Below are 14,287 nucleotides of genomic sequence, written 5' to 3'. Positions count from 1 at the left end.
GTGTGCACGTGAAGTTTAAAGCCAGCATGATAACAGTTTAAAGTGCGTAAGCTTTGGAATCAGAGAGATCTGTGTTTGAGTCTGGTTTCTAAATTTCTAGATGTATGGTGTTAAATGAGTCAATTCATGTAAATTGCCAAGGCCAGCACTCAGCACATTGTTGATATTCAACACAGGTTAGAATCTTTCCTGTTACAGAGCGTGACACAGCTATTTCTGCTTAACTCATATAGAATATCAATATATATCACTAGGATCTTTATACCAAGTTTTTATAAAATTAATATATATATAAATAGTATGTTATGCCCTGTTTAATGGGCTTATAACTCTTCTCCTTTAGTAGAAGCTGATAAAATTTTTATGTGTTAGATTGATAGGCTACACACTATTGTTTTCAAATTTATTTACAGCCAGAAATTAACTTATTTGAATACTTTCACACTAATACTTCTGCATTATTTCATTTTCAAGGTACACTGGTCCTATATGTGTGAAAATTTACAACTTAATGCTCTTAAGGGTCAAGAACAGAAGGCCAAAGTGAATGCCATTTGGCCATTCTTAGACTTCCTTTAATAATTTCATTATGGCATTGGATACTTTTTTGCCTCATTGAAATCAGTTTTGCATTTTAATTATCAGCATTTTTTTAATTGAAAATAATCATCTTGAACCCTGAATAAAATACATTTGGTCAATGGGTTTTTTCCCCTCTGGGCTATGCCTCGGATCTCAGAAATCCGTGTGCGCATTTGCGCGTGCGTGCTTGTATCTTGCTTGATTGAGTTCTCAGCTGCATCCGTGGCCCCTCATCTCCTCACTGCCTTTCTTTTTCAGGATGACCACATCAGTGGATGTCCTCGTGTCCATCTGTGTCATCTTCGCGATGTCCTTCGTCCCGGCCAGCTTTGTTGTGTTCCTGATCCAAGAGCGGGTCAGCAAAGCAAAGCACCTGCAGTTCATCAGTGGAGTGAAGCCTGTCATCTACTGGCTCTCCAATTTTGTGTGGGATATGGTAAGAACCCTGGTCTATGCTGTTTCATAAGTCATCAGGGCTGTGGATTGGATGGAAGCGCCCCTGGCTTTTCTGAAAGTGCTTTAGGTAGTCGAAATGAATGGAAAAGGAAAGGCAGAGGCAGTTGTGTACTCTCATAACACTGTATATAGCATCAAATACAGAGCTGATCTCACACCACAGAGAAAATCTGTCTACACTGCAATGAATACCACTATCATCACTACCACTAATTTCTTCAGTGACCACTTTTCAAGGTAACATTGAGCTGGAAAACTCTTAGTCAAAACTCCAATGCCTCTACCTTGTCTGGTAGGTTTTCACCTCCAGATTCAGGGTGTTCTTTGCCTTAGTAGGAAATCCATCTTCATTTGGAAATGCTATCCATTTTACCCAGAAGCTTATCTGTCCATTTCACATGTTTTTGTGCCAGCTGTAATAGATTGCTTCTGTTCAGACCACTACAGAGGACTTCAAAGAATTCTGAAGTTCTAATTTTTGTAAAGTGGAGTTGAAATATATCTCCCTTGACTTCCGTTAATTGTAAGCCACACAGAACAAATTTAATCCTTCTCCTACTGCATAGCCCCTCAGGTATTTGAAGACAACTTTCATTTAACCCAAGTCTTCCCCACATAAGATGATATATGAGGACATACTTTGTAATCTCTAAAGCACTGTACAAACTCGAGTGATGATGGCGAGGATGATGTCTGTGCTGATTACACCAAGCCTCTCAGACTTGTCACCCTTGTGATACGTTGCCTTTCTGTGGCCGTGCTCCACATTGCTAATGTTCCTTTTGAAAAACCAAGCCCAGAACTAACCTTGTGTTCAGGCTGTGGTCTGAAGGGTTCCAAGTCTAGAGAGAGTTGATCTTTATCCCATAACTTCATTACTCAGCCCACGGGTTTTGCATGCAGAAGTGACACTGTCTTGTTAGCAACCTTGGTAGCAAACTGAAATTTCCATTTCACAAAATGATTGGTGAATGGGGCTCTTTGCTTCTACACTAATGCGGTTGACTTTCTGAACCTAATATAAACTTTATATTTATCCCTATTACACTGCATCTTGTTTCGTATCCATTTGTTTTGTTTTTATCTTGCCCCAGTAATTACTTCATTCTGTAAACACTTACCGAGTGCTCACAATGTATCTGACTGTGGCAGGCACAGGTGATTCAGAGATGAAAGATCCAGTCTGTGAACTCAGGCCTCACTTATCTACCTGCGTATTACCCGTCACTTCCTGCTTTCAAGACTCTGAAATTTGCTAAAAGCAGATCTTCATCTAGGTTGTTGATAAACATGTGGGGAAGGATGGGACTGAGGCAGAGAGCCCTGTAGTCCGAAGCTCAAATTCTTTTAATAGCCGACAAGACCACTCACCTCCCTGCCTGTGCTTTGTTCTACCAGCTATGAATTCTCATAATTGTCCTGTAGTCAGGTCTTTATATCTGCATTGTAGTGCTTGATACACTGTCAGGACAGACTTTAAAATTATTCTCAGTGTGATGAAACAATTCTGACATTCATGTTATGAGGTAAGTGCTTATAAATAGATTACATGTGAGATTGAACTTGGGCAGACTATAATATAGCATTAATGATGAAACACACAATCATCTTCGGGAAGAATAATGGAAGCTTATTTGCTGCCTGTGAAATTGTAATTACTCTGACTGGGAATCCATCGTTCAGTAAGTTTACTGAGCGTGACACCTTGGCTTAGCTGTTGGAAAGACAAAAAGGGCATTCAGTTTATAAAATCAGCCAAGGGTAAAATGCTTGTCAAAATGTATTGTCCAGTATTTTGATGAATAGTTTTTGTGGCTTCATTAATTCAAAGTTATTCTCCGCTATGTTTATCTGCCCTTTCTTGTCCTATGATGGTGATGACTTGAGGTGTGTTGTGTCTCTGCCTTAGGGGTAAACTTTATTTCCTTGTTTCACTCTTAGTGCAACTACGTGGTCCCTGCCACGCTGGTCATTATCATCTTCATCTGCTTCCAGCAGAAGTCCTACGTGTCCTCTACCAACCTGCCTGTGCTAGCCCTTCTACTTCTGCTGTACGGGTAAGGCACCTCTGGAGGGGTGGAAGGCATATGGTGCCCAGAGTCCGAGCGAAGGCAGGGGACACCCAGTGGACATTTGTCTTCGTGCCTCACCAGGTGGTCGATCACACCGCTCATGTACCCAGCCTCTTTCGTGTTCAAGATCCCCAGCACAGCCTACGTGGTTCTCACCAGCGTGAACCTCTTCATCGGGATCAACGGCAGTGTGGCCACTTTTGTGCTGGAGCTCTTTACCAACAACGTGAGTCCTGCAGAAAGAGCACCTCCAGTGGGGACGAGCCTCTCTGCGAGCCAGAGGACCGCGCTGAATCATTATCTTACGCCACTTGTCTGTGGTGCTGATACCACGGACCAATCTGTCCTCCTTCAGATTCTCTCCTCTCTGGGTTTGCATAGCACCTCTTTCTCCTCCTTTTCCGTATATTTCCCTGATGGATCAAACCCTTTGGTTTCCTTTGACAGTTTCTTTTGTACCCCTTTCTGTTTCAGTGCTGCTCTTCCCAATATTGGTGCTCTGCCCCCTTGGCTTTCCACTTTAGATGCTATCTCCATGTGATGCCATTCGTTCCCGAGGCTTTTACTGACTCCCCTCTCTGTGTCTTTGCCTTCGACCCTGACTGTTCCCTTGAACCTCTAGTCTCACGTTTTCACTTGCCTAGCGGGTGGCTCCATTTAGGTTATTTCCAGATACGCCAGACTTGACCTTTCTTTATCATCTTCTCCCTCAGAACTTAGTATTTCTCTTGCCATTCCTGTCACACTGGATGGCATTACCATCTACCCAGTCACCCGAGCTGGCAGGAGTATGGTCCTTATATATGGTTTGCTTTTGCTTATTTCCCCCATTCAATTATTTACCTTGTCAGTTCTTCCAAGTACAGATCTCTTTAACGTCTCTGCCCATTCCTGTTGGTGTTGTCTTTGTCCAGACACCGTAACTTAGCATGCAAGGCCTTCAGAGCTGTGTAGCCCTTCCTGGCCAGATCCCACCATCTCCTTTGCCAAGGCTCTGTAACTTCACCTGAGTTGCTTGTTCCTTAAACCCTCCATACTCCCCTAGGTCTGACTTCCTTTATCTCACTAACCCCTAAAGACCACGCTTAACTGTGAAGCTTTCCTTTCCTGCCCTATGGGAGGTGCTCTCTCTGTCCCCGGTGCTCCCAAAGCCCTCATGCCATGCCTCCAAGTACAACACCTTTCCGATGATGTACTCATTTCCTCAGAGTATCTGAGACTGTTTATTAACCTTTGCCTCCCCTGCGCCCTAGCACAAAGCGTCCAGCCCGTAGCAACTTAATCGTTGGATATTTGGCCACAGGCTTGATGTATACAAGAAGAATTTTTAAAATGCCAACAAAATCCTGAAGCTGAAATATTGACCCAGACATGAGCAATTTGCTTTTGAAATGCTAAGCCAATATTTTATTACGGATTTGCTTCTGATTAAACATAACCGTGTTTCTAAACTTTGCTCATATTTCTCCATATTCATAACATTACTCCAAATCTTCTAAAGAGGAAATTTTACTATGTTATAGGTCATCAACTATGGCTGCTGTTCTTTATAGGTGTCTGAATTCAAAGGTTCAGCTTGACCCCAGGGAATCAAATTTTTCTTCTCTTCCATATTTCAGACCTTGATATGTTTTTGGCCTAAGCCATAAATGACATTCACTTTCTGTCTTATTATATATTTTTTTTAGAAGCTGAATAACATCAATGATATCCTGAAATCTGTATTCTTGATCTTCCCACATTTTTGCCTGGGACGGGGGCTCATTGACATGGTGAAAAACCAAGCAATGGCTGATGCCTTGGAAAGGTTTGGTGAGTGATAGCAGTGGCTTGAGGGTGCTTTCATGGAGATGGCAGTTTTCATGAGCCTCAGTACTCTGGACTTTGGTTTGGAAAAAAGCTGGTGACTGGGCATAGGACTTCCCACCATTGAGAAAAGGTTCATGACAATGAACCTGGGTGTGGCATGGATCTTTTGATACAACATTCATCTGTGCCTTGGATAGCATTGAGAAAAGTAAGAGGAAAGGAAAAAATACTGGCTTTATCCTGAATCCGGTGCATAATGCCACTGGTTGCATTCATTAGTCATTGGAAAAGTCAAAGCATAGTTTGAGAATTGGAAACAGGCCAGAGAATCAGAAGGAAGGGTACAAACTTTGGCTCTGACTACGAGGAAAATCATGGGCCTGCAGATGTGGCCATCTATTACCTTTTACATAGTCTATAAAAAGGTAATTTACTGCAGCTCTTTCTGTCTTTAGAGTCTTTAAAAATATTTCTCCTGTGGCCACATTACTATTTTTTATCCACTGGCTCATATAGCTAGATGGGCCGTGTTATTTAATGGACATAGAGGAGGGATTTTTTTTTTTCCATCTAGCAGGTACAAAGGAGATGTATAAGGAATGTGAGGAATACTCCCATAAAGCTGGGTGATTTCGTTGGTTCACTAGGTTATATTATATGCTACTGAAAGGGGAATCTTTTTAAAGTGCTCTCTAATCTTCCTTTGGTGAAACTTATGGTTTGCTAAAATACCCTAGAAGTTACCCTGGATTTTTGGCATGTCTCATTTTAAAAAGGATACATAAGATATGAAATTATAGATCTAAAACATGTTGGTTCTGAAATTCTGACTGATAGTGGGTCACAGTGTGTTTTTCTAAAACCCTACCCTAAATCAGACTTGGACAGGAGTCACTCCCTTAATTTTTCCTTGTTATGGGCAATAACCACTGGTGTTTCTAGGAACATAGGTGAATTTGAGCCTGAATTTGAGGAAGGGCCATGGTCTTTGGTGCCTCCATTCTAACTGCATCTCTGCACTGTGTCTGCCAGGGGAGAACCGTTTCGTTTCGCCACTGTCTTGGGACTTAGTGGGACGAAACCTCTTCGCCATGGCCGTGGAAGGGGTGGTGTTCTTCCTTATCACTGTTCTCATCCAGTACAGATTCTTCATCAGGCCCAGGTGAGCTTTTTCTCAGAACTCATGGAGCATCTGGTTGAGGGTCACAGAGGAACACAGGGAAACACTGGTCAACGGTGGTTGCGTTGCATTGAATTCAAGACACTCCAGCTGATTTTCCTAACGTGGGCATCCTCTAGCCCGCAACGCTGCTGATCCTAAAAACTGTGTAGAGTAGATTTAAAGGACTTTCTTAGAAGTTGGATCTTTGTCTTGAGTAATACTTGGAAATACTGAATTTTCTTAAAATGTTTTTCCCAAGACCCGTAAATGCAAAGCTTCCTCCTCTGAATGATGAGGATGAAGATGTGAAGCGGGAAAGACAGAGAATTCTTGATGGTGGAGGACAGAATGACATCTTGGAAATCAAGGAGCTGACGAAGGTGAGACAATGAGCACAGGCTGTAACAACTGGTCTTCAGTTTTTTTCATCTTTGTATGTTGGACGTGAGCATTTTTGCTGATTTGATTAATGAAAAGAGCATACTTCCCTAAATATGTGCCTCTAGACCAAACTTCTATCAATTTAATTTTTATTTAAAATACACCGAGGGGACTTCTTAATTAAAGAAGTCCTACTGAGAATACTCTCCTAATGTGAAGTCTGGTTCTCAAGTATATTTGTTTTTCCACACTTACAATTATGTGTTTGTTAAAACATACTAAAATTGTATATCCAGGCAAAGCTGAGGTAGGAAGAATAAATGGTTGATTTTTGAGTATCATGGTCTTAAAATCTCTCCCTGTTGCTCAGGAGGAGGGTTTGTTTTAAGTCCACTCTAGCTGCCAGAATCCCAACAGTTCACTTTTTTATAATATGTACAATATTTGCAATGTTTTGATTCTATATTTTGACCCTGTAGAATTTTTTTTTTTTAATGTAGTTCCATGCCCCGCGCAGGGCTTGAACTCACAACCCTGAGATCGAGACCTGAGCTGAAATCGAGAGTTGGACACTTATCCGACTATGCCACCCCAAAAAGCCCTAGAATTTAATTTTTATAAAATATCTACAGTATCAAGTAAATGAAAATTTATGTAGATATTAATGACCAATAGGTCTCTTAGAAAGGTCTATTTATATATTTATGTAATATTTAACAAATTTTCTTATATAAGACCCTATCATACATAGTTTTTGCACTCATTAATATATGGCTTGTTTGTGTCAATAAATATTAATTTCTCCATAAAAAAGGTTGATATTAGATTAAAAATAAAAAGAAATTCACTTTTATTTTAAGCTTTCGAGTCATTGAGAAGCTGGTTGACACAGAGACAGACCACGGCTCTATCAGATATGTGACTTAGTTTTATTGATGAGCCTTACTTCATGGGCTGTTTGGGTTATAATTCCCTCTTCCACGGTCACTTGGGATAGTTGTGATTCACTATGGCTCTTGAATTTTTGCATTTTGTTGGTTGCAGATATATAGAAGAAAGAGGAAGCCTGCTGTTGACAGGATTTGCGTGGGCATTCCTCCTGGCGAGGTAAAGGCACAGTCTACACTGTACTTGTCCCTCTTAATTCAGATTATCTACCCAATCAAATGACAACATCTATAAAGGTTGAAAGTAGTTTTTAAAGCCTTCTCTATTTAAGCCTATGTGGAGCAATCAGTCATTGAGAAGATGGGGACCCCATATGTCAAAAAGCAACAATTTTGGATAATCTCAGGCAATTTAAAAAAAGAATGTACATCCAAAATGTGTCTTTGTGATCCGTCTAAAATAATGATGAAATTCAAACAGATTTTTTTAAGTAGGTTTTTTTCTCTTCTTGTTCAAATTTGTGTTCTTTTATGCCCTTTAGCCAAATTAGATGGTGAAATGTGACTGGTTGGCTTTCGTTACTGTTTTTTACACATTAACTTTGGCTTCAACCTGACAACTCCAATAATATTTACAAATATGCTCAGTATGTCTCATTATAAAATGTTTAAATATCTATAGAAGTTCTTAAAACCCTCCAAAATTTAACTCTTCATTGATACTTAAGAATGTTTTAGAATCACCTTATCTAAAAACTAAGCTGAGGTGACTATTTTATAAGGGTCATTTATATTCAGATTTGCAGTAGTTTGCTTAAACAGCTTACCCAATCTTTTTCAGTGCTTTGGGCTTCTGGGAGTTAATGGGGCTGGGAAATCATCAACTTTCAAGATGTTAACTGGAGATACCACTGTTACCAGAGGAGATGCTTTCCTTAACAAAAATAGGTGAGAAAAGACGGGTATTTTGCCACAAAGACTTTTTTTTTAACTTTATTTAAATGAATATATTTTTAATTTTATGATTATAACAGTACTATATAAAATGTTTATAAAAATATTGAAATATATAAAGTGTAAAAACAAAAATAAAAATCACCCATAATCCCACTACCTAGAGATTACTACTATTTACATTTTTTCTCCCAGTCTCCCTCTCTCTTTTTTAACAGCCTTATTCGGGTATAGTTTTACATAGCATACAGTTTACTTTGTCTTAGGAGTACAGTGGTTTCTGTGATTTGTAGTTGATTTACAAGGCTGTGCACTCATCACCACAATCCAGTTTTAGAACATTCCCACCACCCCAGACTCTCTATTTTACACATATAAATGTATTATAAAATTGAGATCATACTGTATCTAGATTTTTGAAATTAGTTCATTGCTAATGAGTCTAGTATGGCTATTTCTCAATGGGTTGCATATTCTAAGATGTAGACTTCGCATGGCTGCCTACAGTCCCCCTGTGTACACTTACCTGCAGTTTATTTAATCCATTCCTTATTGCTAGACATTCATTAGTTTCTGTTTTTGACTATGTAAACATGTCCTTGTATTTGTCTTTATTTCCTCAGGGAAAATTTCTACAAGGTAAAAGGGTGTGTACTTGCCAAATTGCCCTCCCTAAAGGGTGTATCAATTATGGAGGCCACATGAGGCCATTATCTGAGAATGCACGGTCACTAGGGGGTATACCTCCACTTTAGAGACCTATTAGGCAATGTTACCCTTGAGTACTCTAAAAATGAAATGTGGGGCTTCTGTGGGCTTTTTATATGGAGAGGTGTTGTAAGACAGTAGCTTTTGAACTTTTCTGACCATGACCCATAGTAGCAAATAAATTTACCTCTCAACCTTGGAAATACACAAAATCACATAAACAGGCATATCTTTAAAAAAAAATCTGATCATGACCCACTAAATTAATTTTGTAACTCACTAATGAGTGATGACTCACAACTTAGAAATAATAGGGGGTTACTAGCCAATAAAATTGAAAAGAGTGATGGGTCCCCTCTTTTGTCTCTTACCAGTATTTTCAGTAGCGGGTAGAGAAAGTTCAAGAAAACAGAAATTCTGGAATAGCGGGCCTAAGATTGTGCGTCTGCTTCCCCAGGCTTGTTCCTGCCACCAGGCTCCTGGGATATAAAGCAATGGGAGCAATAACTGGCTCAAACTAAGGTTTATCCCAGAGACCAGTTGTAAGAGCTGCCTGGGGCAGTGTTGCTGTGAGGGCCAGCACAGTGTCTGTGGGGATCTCAGTCATAACTCTGGAAAAGGCTGGACCTGGGAGTATGAAACAGATAGGCAGAGGGGAATGAAACTGCTAAAAGGCCAAGCAAAGGTCAAACGCTGTCCAGAGGTGGCTGATGTGCAGCCATCGGACTCGATGGGACACTGAGCATCTCCCACATCAAGGGTTCTTAACCTGAGATTGGCTTCATAGAGCCCAAAATCTGCTTCCACCGATATAATTAAAGCTGTGTCTGTAGATATATTTTTTGGTCACCAGATTTTCAGAGAGCCTGTGATCAAAAACAAAAACAAAACAAAACAAAACAAAAATCCCCAAAATAAAGCCCTTAAAAACCAGGAGGGTGCCTAGGTTGGGTAAATAGTGGGACCAGAGGTTCTGGACCATGTTGTGGCTGATGTATGGGCAGCAAACAGCAGAGAGAGGGAGGTCACACCCAGTTTTGCTGGGTCACCTCTGGGTCTGAATGGCCATTAGGGAGACTTTGGAGTAACAGAGTACTTAGTACATATGACTGGATCACAGGGTCAAGTCTGGAATGGAGACTTAGTGTTAATGTCCCAGGATTGTGTGAGTGAGATTGTCAGTAGAGTTAGTGCTGCAATTGGGATGGACTTAGGAGTCTTGAAATGGGACTGAGCCTGCTGACTAAGGGGTTGGAAGAGCCAGGTGCAAGCAGAAGGCAGGACAGAGGCGGGAACCCTGACCGCCAGAAGGGGCTGGCCTCCGGGGGCAGAAAGATGGTTCCTTCAAGCTACAGCAAGTGTGCTCACTAGTTATTTTTGTCACGTGCAAGCACACTTTATAGGAACATAAGACAAGACTATCCGATCAGAGTCTCTCTAAATTCTTACAACCTGACCAGTTTTTCCTTTGCAGTATCTTGTCAGACATCCACGAAGTCCATCAGAACATGGGCTATTGCCCTCAGTTCGATGCCATCACAGAGCTGCTGACCGGAAGAGAGCACGTGGAGTTCTTTGCCCTCTTGAGAGGAGTCCCAGAAAAAGAAGTTGGCAAGGTACGGTGGGCACCAGAAGCCAGCCTGCCCCCTTCGGCAGGCCAACAGTATACTTTATGGCTTTGACTTTCACAAATGACCATTGGCTTCAGGCTCTTTTTACATATGGATGCAGCAATATGAAATGCTGGCTGTTTGCACCTACTTTGCAGAGTGGGAGTCCGTGTTGGTGGTGGTTGGGGGGGCAAGTGTGAGTGGACAGACACATACTGGAGAGCAGAGAGGAAGTGCTGTGCCCACCCCCACGAGTCCTTTCCCCCTGCTTTTTGGTTCCTTGGCACTTGCTATTATAGAATCTACTCAGTGAAAAGAATTTTCCTAGTCCTACTCTTTAAAGAATCATATACAAGTGTAAGAAAGCATGATAAACCAGACAAAAGTCAAGGTGCTTTTTATTACTCTAGGTTGGTGAATGGGCAATTCGGAAACTGGGCCTCGTAAAGTATGGAGAAAAATATGCTGGTAACTATAGCGGAGGCAACAAGCGCAAGCTCTCAACGGCCATGGCTCTGATTGGCGGGCCCCCTGTAGTGTTTCTGGTGAGTAGGACCGTGAATGGAGAACTCCTGTTTGGGCCTGAATGGAAACCATCACTTTTCTGAAGTCCTGTATGCCCAGGGATATTACTGGACTGGCATGGTTAACGGCAAACCAACCTTCCTCCGACCAGGAACAGCAGAACAGCCTTAGAAAACCATAGGGAAGTTCCTTTGTTCTTCTTGATACACGTTGGGGTGGCTTTGCAATGTCCTCCAAAGGAGACTCCAAAGGAGAGACACTCCAGGGGTTGGTTTGTCTGATGTTGGAGAACCCTGGCTGAGTCCTAGATATGTGATTTGACCTTTCTCTGGAACATTCTTTCTGACCATCTATGTGTTCATCTCCTGAAGATGGAGATTGTGGACACAGCTTTAAGATCCCCAGGGTTGCACCTGGGTCATAGTTCCTTACATACAGATAGATGGAAAACAGAAGAATAAACTGGACAGGAGCCCCTTGACCCTTTTTCTTCTGCTTTGAAATTATTACAGGAAGAAGCCTTGGGTTAAGGCTTTAATGTTATCTGACCTTTTGGATTTGCAATTTGTTTCTCTAAGACGAGCAAGTACAATATAACAGGCTACGCTGTAATGAGCTAGAATAAAAAAAGAAGAAAAGTAATTTTACCCAAACCTTATATGGACTTTAATAGAGATTTCACACAAAAAGCATTTTTAGTGTATACTTGTCAGTCATGAAAAGATGATTGGAACTAAATAGCTTTTTCCTTTCCCTTTCTATTCATTTGGAGAAATTTAATTTTATAAAAAATGTGAGTTTCCTACTTCAGTGACACACTGGTAAGAGTGAACTGGTTACAAACAAGTATTCAGTTGAGGTCTGGTTCTTTGGTCTGTCAAGAAATAACCAGAATGGTAAGTTGAAATTTAGGCTATTTCAAAGATGCTTCTGCATTTAAAAACAAATCTAAATTTGATGTGTTTTCAACAAATAATAGGACTTATTTTATTCTAATTACAGGATGAACCTACCACAGGCATGGACCCCAAAGCCCGGCGATTCTTGTGGAATTGTGCCCTAAGTATTGTCAAGGAAGGCAGATCAGTAGTGCTTACATCTCACAGGTCAGTAGTGGAGACTTGGCTTGGCATCTGTGTTGTGTATATTTAAGATTTTCCAAGTAGTAATGTGATCATTGTATAAAAATTAAAAAATATAGAAAGGCAAAGATAAAAAGTGATAATCAACCTGAAATGCTAGCAGACAACCATTGCTGTCATTGGGCTGTATATCTTTGCAGTTTTTCTGTGCAAATCTATTTTTACAAGCAAAAATGCAAGTTTTGTACATATACTGTTCTTTTTCACTTAGTATTTTTTATAATCATTTTTATTATGTTAGTCACCATACAGTATATCCTTAGTTATTGATGTAATGAATCATGGAACATTACATCACTTAATATTTTGTGAACATTATTTCAAGTCAGTACATTTCGATGTGTCATCATTTCTTATAGCTCTGAGTACACAGTATTCCAATAGGAAATACCCTAATTTATTTAACTGTTCCTCTTTTTTGTAGATATCTGGACTGTTTCCAACTTTTTTTTTTTTTTTACAAGTGTAAACAGCACGGCAGTAACAGCGTTATCCCTACAACTTCGTGTTTTTTTAATAGGAGGCAATTATGCCCTAGGAAGCTGGGAACCTATTTCCTTGAAATTCCAGATGTCATATGATGTTCGGATGGTTCGAGGAACATCTTTCTAAAACAAAAATCTCTGTTTTCCCACAGTATGGAAGAATGTGAAGCTCTTTGCACTAGGATGGCAATTATGGTCAATGGGAGGTTCAGGTGTCTTGGCAGTGTCCAACATCTGAAAAATAGGTAACCAAGATAATTTCTTTGGGATAACATCTACTGAGAACACTTGTGTTTATTCTTTTTGTGAGCATATAAATGGTGGCTCCAAATTACAGGCAAACAAACTGAACAAAATGGTATAGTGGAAAAAATGAGGGCTTTGAAGTCGAACAGAGCTTCATTTGAATTCTCTCTTTACCTTTTCCTGGTGTGTGCCCTTGGACAAATAACTTAACTTTTCTGAGAGTCTGTATCCTGGAGTATCTGCACTCTGGCTTTGCTAAACAAATGGAATGGGGAATTTGACACACGTCAGTGTGGTTAGAGCGTATAGGCTTTGGAGTCAAACACAAATGAGTCTACATTGTGGCCCTGCCACTTAAGAGCTCTGTATCTTGGGCAAGTGGCTAACTCCCTGGGCTTCAGTTTCTCTGTAACATCTGTCAGACTTCATGTGGCCAGGGGAGGATTCAGTGGAATCATGCGTCTGAGGCACACAGCATGGCCCGTCACCTAGAACAGATGCTCAGTAAATGGTAACCGGTTCCTTCCCTCAGACCCTCATGTCTGGGTCTGTTGGGGAGCTTCCTTTTTCACAGCACCAGTGGGGTAGGGCTACATATTATTTTGAAAAGTTTCCTGGGGATCTTTCATTGGTTTTTTGTTTTTTCTGCTTTCAGATTTGGGGATGGTTATACAATCGTGGTACGAATAGCAGGGTCCAACCCTGACCTGAAGCCTGTGCAGGAGTTCTTTGGACTTGCCTTTCCAGGCAGTGTCCTCAAGGAGAAGCACCGGAACATGCTACAGTACCAGCTTCCATCCTCACTGTCCTCTCTGGCCAGGATATTCAGCATCCTTTCCCAGAGCAAGAAGAGACTCCACATAGAAGACTACTCTGTTTCTCAGACAACACTTGACCAAGTAAGCATTGAATGTCAAAACCAGATTGACTTTTCAGGGTGAAGATTCCTGATCCCTCTCCCCCACTCCCATTATGGGTCGCATTATGAGCCGCCAAACTGTTGAGGCTAGAGCACTTTTGACTGACTGAGCTTGAATTTCTGATTTACCACAAGCTATGCTTTTTACTAAACCACTGTGGACATGTAAAGGGAAATGAGTCTATCTACTTTAGAGGGTTATTGTGAGAATAGGGTATAATAATAAGCACAGTAACTATCATTTTCTGAGTACCTACCACATGCCAGACATTTCCCCAGGTGTCTTGTCCCATTTAAATTGGATAACATCAGGTACCAACCGGATTCTGGCACTTGGTAGTTATTCAGT

At 40.8% G+C, this 14,287-nt stretch overlaps 1 protein-coding gene across 7 annotated transcripts in view; it reads left to right on the top strand.

The window, feature by feature from the left end:
* LOC113260353 (phospholipid-transporting ATPase ABCA1) overlaps positions 1-14,287 on the top strand; it is a 125,849-nt gene that overhangs the window by 107,816 nt on the left and 3,746 nt on the right. For all 7 annotated transcript variants that reach the window (XM_044386769.3, XM_044386767.3, XM_026506085.4 and 4 more), the window contains 13 exons: positions 841-1,018; positions 2,980-3,095; positions 3,192-3,336; positions 4,799-4,922; positions 5,952-6,081; positions 6,341-6,461; positions 7,507-7,569; positions 8,191-8,297; positions 10,486-10,627; positions 11,032-11,166; positions 12,149-12,252; positions 12,926-13,018; positions 13,675-13,918. In XM_044386769.3, coding sequence (XP_044242704.1) covers positions 841-1,018; positions 2,980-3,095; positions 3,192-3,336; positions 4,799-4,922; positions 5,952-6,081; positions 6,341-6,461; positions 7,507-7,569; positions 8,191-8,297; positions 10,486-10,627; positions 11,032-11,166; positions 12,149-12,252; positions 12,926-13,018; positions 13,675-13,918 — 1,702 coding nt within the window. The remainder of the gene's footprint in view (positions 1-840; positions 1,019-2,979; positions 3,096-3,191; positions 3,337-4,798; positions 4,923-5,951; positions 6,082-6,340; positions 6,462-7,506; positions 7,570-8,190; positions 8,298-10,485; positions 10,628-11,031; positions 11,167-12,148; positions 12,253-12,925; positions 13,019-13,674; positions 13,919-14,287) is intronic.

This window comes from Ursus arctos, unplaced genomic scaffold, assembly GCF_023065955.2.
Source record: "Ursus arctos isolate Adak ecotype North America unplaced genomic scaffold, UrsArc2.0 scaffold_18, whole genome shotgun sequence".
Lineage (NCBI taxonomy): Eukaryota > Metazoa > Chordata > Mammalia > Carnivora > Ursidae > Ursus > Ursus arctos.
The sequence above is the reverse complement of the archived record's forward strand: the minus strand, read 5'-3'. Positions and strand labels throughout refer to the sequence as shown.